The sequence below is a fragment of the Ctenopharyngodon idella genome, chromosome 19, assembly GCF_019924925.1.
Source record: "Ctenopharyngodon idella isolate HZGC_01 chromosome 19, HZGC01, whole genome shotgun sequence".
In the NCBI taxonomy this organism is placed as follows: domain Eukaryota; kingdom Metazoa; phylum Chordata; class Actinopteri; order Cypriniformes; family Xenocyprididae; genus Ctenopharyngodon; species Ctenopharyngodon idella.
The window spans coordinates 18,416,815-18,433,727 of record NC_067238.1 but is presented as its reverse complement, the minus strand read 5'-3'; the positions used below and the strand labels follow the sequence as shown (position 1 = coordinate 18,433,727).

At 38.0% G+C, this 16,913-nt stretch overlaps 1 protein-coding gene across 4 annotated transcripts; it reads left to right on the top strand.

The window, feature by feature from the left end:
* Nucleotides 1-2,138: 2,138 nt before the first annotated feature.
* Nucleotides 2,139-16,846, top strand: LOC127501601 (nuclear body protein SP140-like protein). 4 transcript variants are annotated; one of them, XM_051873659.1, is made up of 15 exons: nucleotides 2,140-2,530; nucleotides 2,737-2,910; nucleotides 4,774-4,948; nucleotides 5,111-5,317; nucleotides 5,408-5,527; nucleotides 5,606-5,739; nucleotides 8,295-8,351; nucleotides 8,438-8,609; nucleotides 8,725-8,864; nucleotides 8,957-9,025; nucleotides 12,403-12,530; nucleotides 12,625-12,733; nucleotides 12,851-12,925; nucleotides 13,108-13,251; nucleotides 15,633-16,843. In XM_051873659.1, exons 2-15 carry the CDS (start codon nucleotides 2,749-2,751, stop codon nucleotides 15,711-15,713), a joined length of 1,773 nt encoding a protein of 590 aa, XP_051729619.1. In that variant the 5' UTR covers nucleotides 2,140-2,530; nucleotides 2,737-2,748; the 3' UTR covers nucleotides 15,714-16,843. The 4 variants fall into 4 exon arrangements, with proteins under 4 accessions (XP_051729618.1, XP_051729621.1, XP_051729619.1 ...); XM_051873658.1 differs by having other exon boundaries at nucleotides 2,139-2,530; nucleotides 5,408-5,739; nucleotides 15,633-16,844; XM_051873661.1 differs by lacking the exons at nucleotides 5,111-5,317; nucleotides 5,408-5,527 and having other exon boundaries at nucleotides 2,139-2,530; nucleotides 15,633-16,846.
* Nucleotides 16,847-16,913: the final 67 nt, after the last annotated feature.

The window sequence follows — 16,913 nt, the reverse complement described above, 5'->3', positions numbered from 1 at the left end:
ATAATGTAACATTATTAAGGCGATGACCCATTCAGTGCAAGAAGCCTCAGGCAGGACTCTGGCTCCTGATGTGTGCATTGCTTAGGGCCTCTCCCTACATAAGGGCCCCTGTTCGTCAATAGGGTTATTTAACTATATTAACCATATATCAACCCTAATAATTGAGACTCCACCCATTTGTGACATAATTTACTAGAAATTACATCATTGAGGTCTCTTTAACAGAGGTGCAGAAGACACTATCATACTTTTTATTCAGATTTTGACTGTCAAGTTAACAAATCAACCTCACATAAAATTAAGATGGGAATTTTATTTTAATCCATAAGTATATACAATTACCTTATTTCATTGCTGCCAAATCAGGGATGTGATTCTTCCAGATTAATTTTTTTTTTCGGCCTAAAATCATGACCCACGGGAATCATGCAGATCAGTAATAATAATAATAATAATAATAATAAACGCGGCTATGTTCAGGGATATGCTGGTTACTGATGATTGAAATCGCGAAATGACCTTAAAGGGTTAATTCACCCAAAAATGAAAATTAATTAATTAATTAATTACTCACCCTCACGTCATTCCACACCTGTAAGACCTTCGTTCATCTTCAGAACACTAATTAAGATATTTTTGATGAAATCCGGTGGCTCAGTGAGGCCTGCATAGACAGCAAGATAATTAACACTTTCAAACGCTCAGAAAGCTACTAAAGACATAATTAAAACAGATCATGTGACTACAGTGGTTCAACCTAAAAATAACAACTTTTAATAATAATCACTTATAGAAATATACAAATACAGAAATATACAAATCCTTCCAGAGAGCTCGACTGTCGACAGGTACGCAAGAGTCAAATATGCAAATGTTGCATGCGCAGTCCTAAATGCGCGTCTCTTGTGCCTCATTTCGGAGGCGCGCGTCTGACTGTTTCTAGAGGAACCGGAGCTTCCAATGGCAGATTGATATTTTTGATCAAATAAATGTAGCCTTGATGAGCAGAAGAGATTTATTTCAAAATCATTAATAATTTTTTCCAAACTTTTGGCAGGTAGGCTACTTTAATAACAATTCTATTAATACTTTTATTAAATTTTTATTAAAAGATTATTAAATGCTGCAGGACAATATGTATTATATTACAATATAAGATATTTATTCTAATGTGATAAAATATAAATATATATATATTAAATAAGAAGTGCCGGTGGCAGGGCCAGATTTTCCTGATTTTTTATCTCTAGCTGATCACACGTCACATTGTTTTGGGGTTGAAAGCTTTGAGGGTTGAGTTTTTCACTAATAATTATTTTCACTTCATTTATGATTCATTTTAATAATAATAAAAAAAAATAGTCATGGTTTCAGTAAACATGTACTTGGCAAAATCAGGACAACTCATAATTTTATTATAAACAGAATATTTAATGTAATGTGTCCACTTGACAAGCATCCTATGTCAGAAATTGGAGCCACATCAGCAGCAGAAAGACTGTGTTATGTTGACATGCAGATCTGTTGACCCAGAAAGAAGGGCACAATATGAGAGAGAGACCCAGAGAAATTTAAAAAATATAAAATTAAACACAGTGTCTCCTTTCAAACCAGTTGCAGTCTTCAACACATCACACTTTTCTCAAACTTGTCATATTAATAAATAAAAGCATTTCTTGCTGACATGTAAAATATTGACAGTAAAAAAATGTGGTTTTAGTTTAACATCTAAACTAATAATATTTTTTCACAGACACAATATTTGTTTATTTTTAACTTCAGTCCCATAAAATGTGAAAATTATTATAAATGTTACATTTGAAGCTGTTATGTAGGACATGAGCAGTAGATGTTTGTTTTAAAGCAAGTTTTGTGAAATATCATTTTTAAACCAATTCCATTTAGTCCATTACAGGGATGAGAATAAAAGGTGTTTAAAACAAACAAACAAAACAAAACAAAACAAACAAAAAACCTGTAAAAATATTTTAAAATGGTGATTTTAAAAATATGATTTTTTTTTTTTTGAAGGGTTAATAAGTGCCTAATGATGTGGAGTATTTAGAAAATTAATTATATAGTTTAAAAAAACAAAACAAAATTCCAAATATTAGCCTACCGAATCCCAGGAATGACCCTTATAATGAACTGGTTCAACGGGTTTAGCAGAAATGGCATAAATAAAATATACTGGAAATTTGTATAACTGGTTGTAATAGCTAGTATTTTCTTAAAACGTGCGACATTTAAATCCAAGAAGTGAACATTTATTTTAGCATTCGCATATGTAGGCTACTTAACAGTGACGCGTGAAATTATATGAAAATCATTATAATAATAATAATAAAAAAAACAATAAATTGTCGCACAGGTTGGCATTCGCTTGCATCACTTCCGTACTTTGGTGTTTATAAGCCAGTTTCATTCAGTCCCACACAGGCAGGTGATTTGAAAACAACTCTGTTTCTGACCTGCTCGCGTCAAGAAGCCTACAGAAATACAGATCCTTCCAGAGCTCGACCGTCGACAGGTACGCAAGAGTCAAATATGCAAATGTTGCATTTAATGGCAGCAAAAATCTGCAGGCTACAACATTTCTGACCTGTTCAGTTGGAGAAGTGTGAGACATTGCTTCGTAATTATGTAGGCTATTTGATACACAACTGTAGCCTAACTGTTGTATTGTATTATTCTGCATGCTGTTGTAAGTTGCTAAAACACTTTGTCACATTGTAGATCTGTGAATTAATGGGAGCCAGCGGCCAAGTGGACCCGTTAGACTTTCTAACGAATGAAGATTTGCAGTATTTTCTCCACCGCAAGAAGACGGAAATTTCGTGCATAGATCAACCGCACGCGTTATTCACTCAGCTGCGCGACCACGACCTGATGACGGAGGAAATGTTTGAGGCAAGAACACCCTCTTTCTCTAGCCTAATGCATGAAAGGACCTGTCATATCTCCTTTATAGTCATTCATGTAAAGTCATCTTCATTTATATAGCGCTTTTCACATTACAGATTGTTTCAAAGCAGCTTCACAGTGAAAATTAATGGACAGATTGTTTTGGCTTCACAGCAGCTCTAGAAAAAAGTTATTATCGAGCTAAAGTAGGTTTTTGATTAAATCACTTCTGTTGTAAAAAATAATTATTAACTAATTATTAACTTAGGGGTCGCTTAAGGACACCTTTTAACTGAAAACAGAAGACCTTTAAAGGGATAGTTCACCCAAAAATGAAAATTCAGTCATCATTTAGGCCTACTCACCCTCAAGTTGTTCCAAACCTGTATGAATTTCTTTGTTCTGCTGTACACAAAGAAAGATATGTGGAAGAATGTTTGTAATCAAGCAGATTTCGCCCATCATTGACTGCCATAGTAGGAAAAAAATGGTGGGCGAGATCTGCTTGGGAGATTAGTTTGCACTGTGCTGTCACTTTTTTAAGAAATTGATACTTTTATTCAGGAAAGAGGCATTAAGATGATCAAAAGTCACAGTAAAGACATTTATAATGTTGCAACAAAAAAAAAATACATTTCAGATAAACATTTTTGAAAAAACAAAAATATTCCACAAAAATAGCAATCTTCAACATTGATAATCATAAATGTTTCTTGAGCAGCAAATCATCATATCAGAATGATTTCTGAAGGATCATGTGACACTGAAGACTGGAGTAATGATGCTGAATATTCAGCTTTGATCACTGGATATAAATTAGTTTTATTCACATAGAAAACAGTTATTGTAAAATGAAATGATATCTCACAACTTTACTGTTTTTACTGTTCAAATAAATGCAAACGTAAAGGGTTAGTTCACCCAAAAATGAAAATAATGTAATTTATTACTCACCCTCATGCCGTTCCACACCTGTAAGACCTTCGTTAATCCTCGGAACGCAAATTAAGATATTTTTGTTGAAATCCGATGGCTCAGTGAGGCCTGCATAGCCAGCAATGACATTTCCTCTCTCAAGATCCATTAATGTACTAAAAACATATTTAAATCAGTTCATGTGAGTACAGTGGTTCAATATTAATATTATAAAGGGACGAGAATATTTTTTGTGTGCCAAAAAAAAAAAAAAAATAACGACTTATATAGTGATGGCCGATTTCAAAACACTGCTTCAGGAAGCTTCGGAGCGTTAGGAGGTGGACACGCGATCCGAATCATGATTTGACACAAAAGATTCATAACGCTCCGAAGCTTCATGAAGCAGTGTTTTAAAATCGGCCATCACTATATAAGTCATTATTTTGTTTTTTTTTTGGCGCACCAAAAATATTCTCGTCGCTTTATAATATTAATATTGAACCACTGTACTCACACGAACTGATTTAAATATGTTTTTAGTACATTAATGGATCTTGAGAGAGGAAAAGTCATTGCTGGCTATGGAGGCCTCACTGAGCCATCGGATTTCAACAAAAATATCTTAATTTGCGTTCCGAGGATTAACGAAGGTCTTACAGGTGTGGAACGGCATGAGGGTGAGTAATAAATTACATTATTTTCATTTTTGGGTGAACTAACCCTTTAATAACCATGAGAGACTTTAAAAAAAAAAAAAAAAACTGTGATATATATCAAAGTACCATGGTCTTATCATCTGTCACCATCTCAATAGTACATCTACTGTAATTTATTTTAAAAGCTGGTGTGTAAAAGCACACTGCAGATTTACCTAATTAATTTTATTATTGTGCAGAAATGTTATTGTAAGCACTGTGACGTCTGACTTTCTTTCTCTGTTTTTGTCTGTAGAAGGTGAAAACGAAGCGCTCTCGTGAGCAGAAGCAGAAGCACATCTATGAGGTTCTGGACCGGCTGGAGAAAGAGAAATCTCAGTGCATGCATCAGTTCTGGCGCTGTGTGTTTGAAGATCATATCCTGCAGCTGTACCCGACGCTACGCAAGCTCAGAAACAGCCTGCTGGATGGTCAGTGCTTTTCACTTTTTTATCAGCTTAGACCTAGAGGCTCATGCTGCATTATTATGCTATTATAGATCAAGAATGCGTTCATGTTTACAGCAGTGTTATTTTAGTATCTTTGAGATACTTTTTTATTAATATTTTGATTTAGTATCTTTTTATTCTTAGGCAACTTCATATTCTATGGTAATTCTCTGGATGTTGAGACACGGATGGAGGATAGTGAAGGAAAGGGGGAGAAAGGAAAGGAGAGGGAAAAGACAAGAAAGAGAAATAAAGATGATAGAAGTAGTGACTCTGAGGATAGTGATGAGCCGGGTCCTTCCTCTGCTTGCAAACCCACTCGGAAGAAACCAGCCAAGAACCCCTCATTCTGTGAGTCCCTAAACTACAGCAGGTCCAAGTTCGCTGGTGTATGGTGTCTTATGCTTGTATGATCTGTGTCTCCTCCTCTGTCTTTCTCAGCATCTTCTGTGAAGAAGGGAGACAAGCAGCAGATTTGGAAGAGGCCTATTAATAAAACTCAGCTGCCTGTAAACTGTGGGGATAAAGTGGGCACTTTCTATTGGGACAAACTGTCTAAAGGTTCAGTTTTTGCTATTACAGTATGTGTTTATCATACAGTTTATGCGTCTGAATGCATGCTGTCTTTCTCTCCTGTAGGGGAGAAGTGCATTTTGTCCGAGGAATGCTGGTTCACCCCATCTGCTTTTGAGAAGTTTGCGGGGAAGGAAAGGTATAAAAACTGGAAATACAGCATCCGCTCTGGAAACACAACGCTTAAGAAACTCATAGAGGTAAATAATGCAGGCACTTGCAGATAGTAAAATAGTTACAGATCGGGATCTTTATACTCATTTATACTGGGAGGTTTTGCTGGAAACACATTGTCCGCTGCAGATATACTTAAACACTTATTTTAAAATTAAATTACAATTAGCTACAACCATTAACATTGTCAATAGTGCATTCGTTTACATTTATATTTATTAATTTATCATACACTTCATAATATGATAAAGCTGTTGAATGGGAAACGCACCCATGGTAATTAAAACAGGTGATATATTTAAGCCAATAAATAATAGCAAAATGATCACCATTTGTCTGTTGTTTAATACAAATCAATTGCTTGTTAGCATCTCTTTATTCTTTTATTTTACATTATATTGAATTTTCATATACAAACCCAATTCCAAAAAAGTTGTGACACTGTACAAATTGTGAATAAAAAAGGAATGCAATAATTTACAAATCTCATAAACTTATATTTTATTCACAATAGAATATAGATAACATCAAATGTTGAAAGTGAGACATTTTGAAATGTCATGTCAAATATCGGCTCATTTTGGATTTCATGAGAGCTACACATTCCAAAAAAGTTGGGACAGGTAGCAATAAGAGGCCGGAAAAGTTAAATGTACATATAAGGAACAGCTGGAGGACCAATTTGCAACTTATTAGGTCATTTGGCAACATGATTGGGTATAAAAAGAGCCTCTCAGAGTGGCAGTGTCTCTCAGAAGTCAAGATGGGCAGAGGATCACCAATTCCCCCAATGCTGCGGCGAAAAATAGTGGAGCAATATCAGAAAGGAGTTTCTCAGAGAAAAATTGCAAAGAGTTTGAAGTTATCATCATCTACAGTGCATAATATCATCCAAAGATTCAGAGAATCTGGAACAATCTCTGTGCGTAAGGGTCAAGGCCAGAAAACCATACTGGATGCCCGTGATCTTCGGGCCCTTAGACGGCACTGTATCACATACAGGAATGCTACTGTAATGGAAATCACAACATGGGCTCAGGAATACTTCCAGAAAACATTGTCGGTGAACACAATCCACCGTGCCATTCGCCGTTGCCTCTATAGGTCAAAAAAGAAGCCATATCTAAACATGATTCAGAAGCGCAGGCGTTTTCTCTGGGCCAAGGCTCAGTTAAAATGGACTGTGGCAAAGTGGAAAACTGTTCTGTGGTCAGACGAATCAAAATTTGAAGTTCTTTTTGGAAAACTGGGACGCCATGTCATCCAGACTAAAGAGGACAAGGACAAGTGCTCAGTGCTCAGTTCAGAAGCCTGCATCTCTGATGGTATGGGGTTGCATGAGTGCGTGTGGCATGGGCAGCTTACACATCTGGAAAGGCACCATCAATGCTGAAAGGTATATTCAAGTTCTAGAACAACATATGCTCCCATCCAGACGTGGTCTCTTTCAGGGAAGACCTTGCATTTTCCAACATGACAATGCCAGACCACATACTGCATCAGTTACAACATCATGGCTGCGTAGAAGAAGGATCCGGGCACTGAAATGGCCAGCCTGCAGTCCAGATCTTTCACCCATAGAAAACATTTGGCGCATCATAAAGAGGAAGATGCGACAAAGAAGACCTAAGACAGTTGAGCAACTAGAAGCCTGTATTAGACAAGAATGGGACAACATTCCTATTCCTAAACTTGAGCAACTTGTCTCCTCAGTCCCCAGACGTTTGCAGACTGTTATAAAAAGAAGAGGGGATGCCACACAGTGGTAAACATGGCCTTGTCCCAACTTTTTTGAGATGTGTTGATGCCATGAAATTTAAAATCAACTTATTTTTCCCTTAAAATGATACATTTTCTCAGTTTAAACATTTGATATGTCATCTATGTTGTATTCTGAATAAAATTTTGAAATTTGAAACTTCCACATCATTGCATTCCTTTTTTATTCACAATTTGTACAGTGTCCCAACTTTTTTTGGAATCGGGTTTGTATAGCATTTATATAATTTAAGATATAAGTAATTATCAGTTGTTATATTTATTAGCTAATATTTCCATGTTTATGCATCCCACAATATACATTATTTATGAACATAATTATAACATGCACAAATGAACTATTAGTAGTATTTTTATTATTACTTCATCCATACATCCTACATTATTTTGAAGGATTTCTTTCTTAGGGTGCAGTCACAAATTATCATTGTTCAGTGAATTGTTGCAGGCGAAAATCCACCCATTTCAATAGGTTTCCACGTGATCGGGAATGTCATGTGGGGTTGATTTCCCTATGTATTAAGTTCACGTTGACATCGCTACACTATATATATATTTTGCTAATGTGACTGCACTGTTAGTGTGAGAGTAAATGCACTTTTCCTGTTTGAAATAATATTAAGTTTTAAAACTGTAGCAACTTATAGCCTATATGTGCTTCTAATACAAAGCAACATAAGTTCAGCACATATTTTAGTATCTAAGTTTAAAGCATATGAGATAAATATGTAGCTTCATTAAATACAGCAGACCCCTCAGATGCATGTGTGATCTGACATCACTTCCCTTCTCATTCTTTCAGGAGAAGGATCTTCAGACTCCACCGATGGAGAGGAGAAAGAGGAAATGTGTCCCAAAAGTACTTTCTTTCTCTCTGTCCAATGTCAGGTATTGTTTTTCCTGTTTTTTCTTAAAAATTCACTATGACTTTGTTCCTTCCTGCAGAGTATGAAAGAGCTGTTTGAGGATGAGGAGGAGGAGGAGGAGGATGAGGAGGTGGAGGATGATGAGGAGGAGGAAGAAGAGATGACAGATCTGTCGGTTTTCCAGGCTCCCTTTTTACCAGTCACCTGTGTTTCACTTACTGGGACTCTATACAAAATCAGGTTTGCATCAGGTATGTTACTGCACTGAAGTGTGTGCTGCAGCAGTCTGTGCAGAACTTAGTATGCAGTTTGTTTTATCTGTATCAAAGGTTTGAGTGTGAAGTGTTTATGTTTACTCTGTTGCAGGGAGTCGTGGAAAGTGTATACGGACTGAAGAAAGCTGGATCACTCCGGAGGAATTTGTAAAGCAGGAACCAACTCTCACTGATGGACACTGGAAAAAAGATATACTGTGCCATGGAAAAACTATCAACTTTTTGATCAAGGTATCAAACTGAATAGAACGTAAAATGATACAAAAGAGAAAAATCATGATTATTTATTTATGTATTTGTTTATTTGTTATTGTCATTTTTAGAAAGAGATCCTACACATCCATTCTTTTCTGTGTGAATGTGTGGAGTGCAGTGATGACCCAGAAGACCTAGTAAGAAACATCTACAACTGACATGTCTGTAATTTATAATCAATCATCATAAAAATAATTGATGACATTAACTTGAATTCTTACTAGCATGTTAAATGTGTGTGTTAATCACACAAGGCATTACTGAGTAAAGATTGTAATTAAAATCACTTTCATAAACTAAAGATATTGTGAATCTCATGAAAAGTCTAAATAATTATATGTTATGAATTTCTTCTTAAATAAAATTATGCCTATTTTTAGTACCCTTGCCTTTTTGCATTTAGTTTTGTAGCAATTAAGCAAATTATCCCATTCCCTTCTAAATAATCATATGCACAAAACACAAGCCATTCTCGTTACTGTAAAACTGAAGAGAAAATAAATTATTATAATCTGTTGGTATCTGTTGGTATTCATGTAAGTATTCATGGATCATGGTAATATTTTTAGCACTTTGATTGTTGAATAAAAAACTTTAATGCAGTAGAAAAAACATCTCGGTTTCGGATGTAACCCTCGTTCCCTGAAGGGGAACTACTTCTACGTCAGAACTGAACCGACTAATTGGGATATCGCATGAGAGCCCAATCATCTTCGAGTGTAAACTAAAAAAGCCAATGCACATTGGCGTGCGAGATTTGCATCTCGTGCTCCGCCCCGCCATGCAGTTATAAATACAGAAGCAGATGCACGCACAGTTTGTCTTTCACTGAGGAGACAAGCTAGTGAGCCTGCGCTCAGCAGTGGCACAGCAATTGTGGCGACGGGACATACATCTCCGTTCCCATCTTTCATCAAACGAGGGTTACATACGTAAGCAAAACGTTCCCTTTCAGTCAGACTGAACCGATAACTGAACTGTCATAACTGAACCGATGAATTGGAATCCCTAATAAAACAACACAGTTGCTGGCCGTTCCAGCACCCTGTGTAAGCCTTCTAACCCCCCCGCACCTTGGGGCGGAAGATGGGACCGGGCTTACACCGAGAGCCCATCACTGCTGTTCCGCATGACCCACTCAGTGAGACTATTGGATAACACTAGGAAAGTGTGCCCTTCCAGGAAAGGGATGCTGTGGAATCCACATCCTGCCCATATAGACACATTATACACATATGGAACGTCCCTGGCAGGGACGGCAGAGGCCATAGGAAGCCGTACTGTGGAAGAATACACATATGGCATCACCGTGGGGATTACAACATATGGACCCAGCCTAACACAAGTTTCACCACTGCATACAAGTGCTGGGCCTGGCATCAGACACTCCACAATGTCTGAGGACGTAAGGGGTGACGGAGGAACTCTACAGGGTTCACCAACTGGGGAACTCTACTGGAGAAAATAAGCGCACTTAGAAGCAACACTCCTAGTGCAGCAAGCTCTTAACCTGAGTGGGCAAGCATGCCTTGGGACTGATAAGCCAAGGCGATGGCATCCACTACCCAGGGGCCATCCTCTGCTTGGAGACAGTCTTTTCCTTCTGCTGGCTTCCGTAACAGACGAAGAGCTGGTCTGAGGTCCTGAAGCTTCGAGTTCTGTCCACATATAGGTGCAGAGCGTGGACGGGACAGAGCAAAGCTAGGGCTGGGTATGCCTCCTTGGGGGGCAGTGCTTGCAGGTTCACTACCTGGTCCCTAAAGGGAGTGGTAGGAACCTTGGGCACGTATCCAGGTCGGGGTCTCAGGATAGCATGAGAGTTATCCATGCTGAATTCCAGGCACGATTTGTTGACTGAAAATGCTTGCAGGTTCCCTACCCCCTTAATGGAGGCCAATGCAACCAGGAAAACTGTCTTGCGAGAAGGAGTTTTTAACTAAGCTGTTCGCAGAGGTTCAAAGGGTGGTCTCTGCAGTGCAGTAAGCACCAGAGATAAGTCCAAAGAGGGTATAGAGTGCGAGCGAAGAGAATTCAGTCTCCTCGCCCTCCTCAGGAACCTGACGATCAGACCTGACAAACCTGCTTCCCCAAAGACTTACCATCAACTGCATCGTGATGCGTGGCAATAGTGGCGACACACACTTTGAGAGTGGAGGGAGACAGCCTTCGCTCTAACCCATGCAGGAAGGAAAGCACTGCCCTGATTTGGGCAAGTTCGGGGGTTCTCCCGGTGAGAAAAACACCATTTGATGAATGGGTTCCACTTTAATGCATAGAGGCACCTTGTAGAGAGGGCTCTAGTGGAAGTGATGGTGTCTACCACCGAAGGGGACCTGACATGGAGAGTCCAGAGGTCCGGACGTGGGTGCCAGAGGTTTCCCCCAACTCTGAGAAAGCAGGTCCTTTCTCAGAGGAATGGGTAGGCTCACTAGGGGGAAACGCATACTTGCATAGGCCCCAGGGCCAGCTGTGCTGAGGGTCCCCTCGGTCAGGGAGTAAAGCAACTGGCAATGGGACTCCAAAGAGGCAAACAGATCTATCTGTGCGGTCCCAAAGCGTCTCCAGATCAGCTGGACTGCCTAGGGATGGAGTCTCCATTTTTCCAGAAGCTGAAGCTGCTGTGAGAGCTTGTCGGCTGCACGGTTGAACACTCCTGGGATGTGAATGGCACAAAAGCGACCTCAGATGATTCTGACTCCATAGGAGGAGATGGCGGGCGAGTTGTGACATGCGACGGGAGCGTAGACCACCCTGATGGTTGATGCAGTTCAACACTGACTGGACGTGCTCCTTGGTGAGGCGCACTGTCTGATTGATCGAGTCCAACTCCATACAAAGAAAAGAGATCCTCTACGCAGGGAAGAGTTTGCTCTTTACCTAGTTGACCTGAAGACCCAACTGGCTCGTGGCCACCACTACAGTGCGCTGTCACACCAACACCGGAAAAGGCTTCTTCCTCCAAAGAATGCTCTTTTTAGTAGGCACTGTCTTGTCAGTAGCTTGTAGCAGGAACGAAAGATCAGCTCGGCTCCAAAGCAAAAGACAAACTGTGCGTGCATCTGGTTCGGTATTTATACCCGTATGGTGGGGCGGAGCCAATGTGCATTGAGTCGTTTAGTTTACACTCCAAGGTGACTGGGCTCTCATGCGATATCCCAATTCGTCGGTTCAGTTCTGACGTGCATCGAACGTAACCTACTGAAAGGGAACACTGGATTACAGTATGCTAATCTAAAACCTATTGAGAATAATAGGAATTAAAGAAACCCCCTGACACACTTCAAAATGTTTTCCAAAAGCATTACGGTATGGAGAATTTGGGAAGTAATTATTAACAATTGTCATAAAAATAAACAATAAAAAACTAACATTAGCTTAGTTTTCTTTATCTAAAATGAAATTTATATTTCCTTTCATAAAAAATGAGACATCAGTAAATTGCACTTTAGCAAAATGTGTTAAGCTTATTTCTGTGATAATGATGTTATATCATGTCGTCTTGTCTTGTGACTAGATGGACCAGAAAAATGACGATATGTGTTACATATGTGACTCTGGGGGACATCTTGTGTGTTGTGACGGGTGTCCACGAGCTTTTCATTCACGCTGTCACCTACCAGCTGCAGATGGAGACTCACCTGGGTGAGAGACAGAAAAACAACAAATAAAATCATTAAATCAGCATGTATGTATGTTGTACATTCATCCTTCTGTATATGTGTGTGTTTGCTTGTAGGGAATGGATTTGTACCTTTTGCGTGTTTAGAACCAGTCAGCAATGGCATGACTCCAGTAGCATGTCTAAACAAGAAGCTCTCAATGCCTCAGTGTCGCAATACAGATTGGTAAACACACACATACCCAGCACCTTAATATAAAAGTGCTATACGCTGATCACTAGGCTTAGAAACAGAACAATTATTTATGGGCCTAATTTTGTGTGTGTGTATTGTTGTCTTTAGCACTGCCACTATCTCCTGTTATATGTGTACAAGGAGGACATCAAGAAGGTGTTTGTCAAGGATCCACGCCAAACAGTAAGATTTTTGAATCACTTAAAAATGTATTTTATTTTCTTCTCATGGCTTTAATTTCATTTAATTATAATTTGATTATAAATACAATAATAGGGATTTCAGTTTGGTGAAACTTACAATTAACATTAAAAAAATAAATAAATAAAAAAAAGATTAACCAGAATTTTTTTTTTTACTTCCAGGTGTCCAGATACTCTCAGTTCATATCTAAGCCAATGTGGCTAGACAAAATAAAGCTAAATTTGGAAAGTGACAAGTATCAGACAGTTGGCGCGTTTGTCTCGGACTTTCAGCTCATTTTCAGCAATTGCAGCACATTCAATAGGGTAAGATTCACTGAAACACACAGGACATAATTAATAAATCACCAAAAAATAAAATTAAACAGATGAAATTTATGTATTTTGCAATGTTGTTAGATATTTGTTTATTCAATTATCTACAGTCTTCTGCAATGCCCTTCAGATCTCGTGAAACCCTACAGTGTACTGGGAGACCCAAATAAGAGAGACAGAGACCAGATTGCTGCTTAGTTGTTTCTCAGATTAATGCAGTCGGACAAAGGATATTTATAATTGCAATTTGCGTCAATGGTTACATTACTTGCATCAACACATGCGTCATTTACTTGTGTTGTGTGTCAATACTAGGGATGCAACAATACAATTAGTCCATGGTTCAATACATTCCTTGGTTTTTTAACCACGGTTTTCGGTTCGGTTCTGATGGTTTGGCACATCAGAGTGTTTTTTTGTTATTCTATGCTTAGGCGACAGGAACAGCAAGAGGTTAAGGAGAAAAAATAATATATTTTATTGCAATACTCTTGAATAAAGTTATTTCTTATGCTGAACATAAATATATTTTGAAGAATGTGGGTAAACCAAACAGTTGTTGGTCCCCATTGACTGAAAAAATAATAAGTCAATGGCTACCGCCAACATTCATCAAAATATCTTCAAATGAAATTAATGCAGGTTTGGAACAACATTGGAGTGAGTAAATACTGACAGAATTTTAATTTTGGGGTGAACTGTTGCTTTAAGGACAAGCGGCAGCATGTTCACTGTTGGGATGCTGTCACTTTAAGACTTGCACGCATCCGATTTTACTTTACAAACACAACCGACTGTGTTTATGTTAACCTTGTGTGTATTTGCCAGTATTAGCGCAGTAAGATAACTCCAGTAATCTTGCGCTGTTTGGCTTTTTGTGCGTGTGCGCGCTCAGAAAAGCGCATGTCAGAACAGCACAAAAATTAAATGTTTAACCGGCAAGACTTTAAAACACAGGCAAATAATGAACTTTCATGATTGTGAATAACTATAGTGTCCCGTGAGGTTAACATGTGATGTGAATGTATGTCAGGTTGTACTAGTAGGCTATATTGGGATGAAGGTGCCAGAGCTGCAAATGATAGAATCCTGTAGCACGATACTACAATATTTCTTCAAAAGCAGTGGAGACATTTTAATTGTCCACGATTAAAAAATCCTGATGTCGCACACCCCCCGACACCACAGTTTTGAAAGACGGTGGTGCGTAGGCTACTGCAGCCTTATGGAGGACCAGATTACTCAAAATGAAATAATTACATAAATAATGAATTCAATAAAACAACAATTATATGTACCAGTTTATTCTGAAATAATTAAGACCTACTTATGTCTGGCGAGGTGAACTCTGAACTGAAAGATTGGAAACAAATGTGGCTGTAGGACTTGATCAAGTTAAAAACGCACTGCTTTCTTTTGCAGATGAAGTAGAAGGGAATATTTTGTTTGGTGATGCTCTGTTATCTGGATTAGACAACATAAAGGATCCACTAGTGGCAATAAGTGCGTCAGAGGATCTAGAAATTAATGACTACATATAGGGACACTTTACAAGTGACTGAACGCAGAGTTCTTGTGGATGAGCATTTGTGAAATGTCCTCTATTATTATGAAAAAAATCTTTGGGAAAATAGTGCTTTGGAAATACACGATTCGTCAAATAGTCGTAAATTAAACATATTATGAAAAATAGCTTTTTGAAAAAGCACATTTACTTATGAAAAAAGATTTAAATTGAATTGAATTAAATTGAATGTGTTTTATTGAATTCATTAATTATTTAATTATTTCATTTTGACTAATTTGGTCCTCCATACAGCCTCACGTCACCACTCTGTTAAAGTGTGAAATCTGACACCAGCATTGCAAGCATGGCATAGTGATTGGATATTTACTCATATCGGCGTGTAGACTCATGGACACACACAAACAGAGCCAATTCTGAGAGAAATAAAATGCACAGAAATTATTTAAATGCAAAACTGAAAAAACACAATTCACAAGCACATATTACCGAACGGTTCAATGTTATATTGAGAATTGTGGCATCCCTAGTCAATACATGCAATTAACCTGTTTCTTACTTGCGTCAATTGTCACGTAAAGCTATGTGCTGAAAACCACAGACAGGAAGTGTGAAGCATAGAAAGGGGAGCATAGACAGGCAGCTTAGACAGCTCACAGCATGCAAAATCAAACAGGGTGGCAGAGAGCCAAAAAATATTCACCAAATGTCAAATATGGACAAATATCTTCGACATTGACATTATTGATGATTTTTGTTTGATTTACATGACGAGAGGACACATTTTTCTTTCCTTTTTTTTTGACTGACATTTGTTTCGTATTTTGTTCTCTTTTGCACTCTAAAGGACAATAGGTTTGGGCAAATGGGTGCCAGGCTGAAGGAAATGTTTGAGAAGGAGTTCCAGAAAATCTTCACTATCCAGTAACAGCTTCCCGTCCAGATGTATAATATTTGAAATGTCGAGCTGCAAGTTATCATCATGTTTTGTCCATCGTTACAGTGGCAATGACAGGATTTAGCAAGTAAACACAACAGTGTTCCTTCTGCTGCTCTAAAACTCTTTCAGAAACGGAAGTCACTTGCATCACAGCTCCCCCTACTGTGTGGATCAGACTCTTCATTGTTGCATTTTGAATTATGCTTTCATCATTTTCAATGATTCCAGTTGCATCTTTAGTGATTTTGTTGTCCAAAGAGGTGGACTTATAGTTTTTTTGCAAAAAAAAAGCAAGCATGGACTTGGTTTTGCAGCAAAAGACAGTCAAATTTGTTAAATACTAAATGAATTGACTAAAGTGACATTTTTGAAAATAAGGCATTTCAATAACTGACTAATAACATTACTGAACCTAAACATAGGAGTCTGATAAAAAATGCTCATTTAAAAGAAAACATGTCAGACGGACTTATGCGTTCCAGACAGACGGGAATTTGGATTTTTCCTACCTCCTTCTAGGAAATAACGTCTGGAACGCCACTCAAAGTGGGACATTCGACCTCTGATGAAGCAAGTCCTGATTCTAATGAGCATAAACATAAAGACAAACTTTAACATTAGATATTAAGATCATGTTGCATTTGTTTTTGCTTTTCATCAGCTGTTTTCAAAGCGATTGTTATTTTTTTACTGTTTTTGCCATAACTGACACAAAAACACAATATGCTCTCCTTGTGTTGTGTTCAACATGTGAACGCATTTTGGTCAACAGACAGAACGCATTTTTCAGGTTTGAAAACTTTTTTTTTTTTTTTTTTTTTTATTTAGAAAAGAGCAGTGTGCTGCATTTTTTTTTTTTTTTTTTTTTTTTTTTTTTTTTACCACCAAATTAGCTGTTCTGTCAGTCTAATCAAGGGTTATAGCGCGATCGCTTTAGATTCTTTGGTTTGCTGTTAAAGGGTTAGTTCACCCAGAAATGAAAATTACTCACCCTCATGTCGTTCCACACCCGTAAGACCTTCGTTCATCTTCAGAACACAAATTAAGATATTTTTGATAAAGTCCGATGGCTCAGTGAGGCCTGCATTGACAGTAAGATCATTTCCTTTTTCAGATGCCCAGAAAGCTACTAAAAACATATTTAAAACAGTTCATGTGACTACAGTGGTTTAACCTTAATATCATTGC

What these genes read in the sequence shown, in the direction of transcription:
- LOC127501601 (XM_051873658.1), top strand. Translation starts at nt 2,749, where the DNA reads ATGGGAGCCAGCGGCCAAGTGGACCCGTTAGACTTTCTAACGAATGAA. An exon ending in CAAAATCAGGTTTGCATCAG is followed by an intron (nt 8,610 to 8,724) that starts GTATGTTACTGC and finishes ACTCTGTTGCAG; the next exon opens with GGAGTCGTGGAAAGTGTATA. An exon ending in GTGATGACCCAGAAGACCTA is followed by an intron (nt 9,026 to 12,402) that starts GTAAGAAACATC and finishes TCTTGTGACTAG; the next exon opens with ATGGACCAGAAAAATGACGA.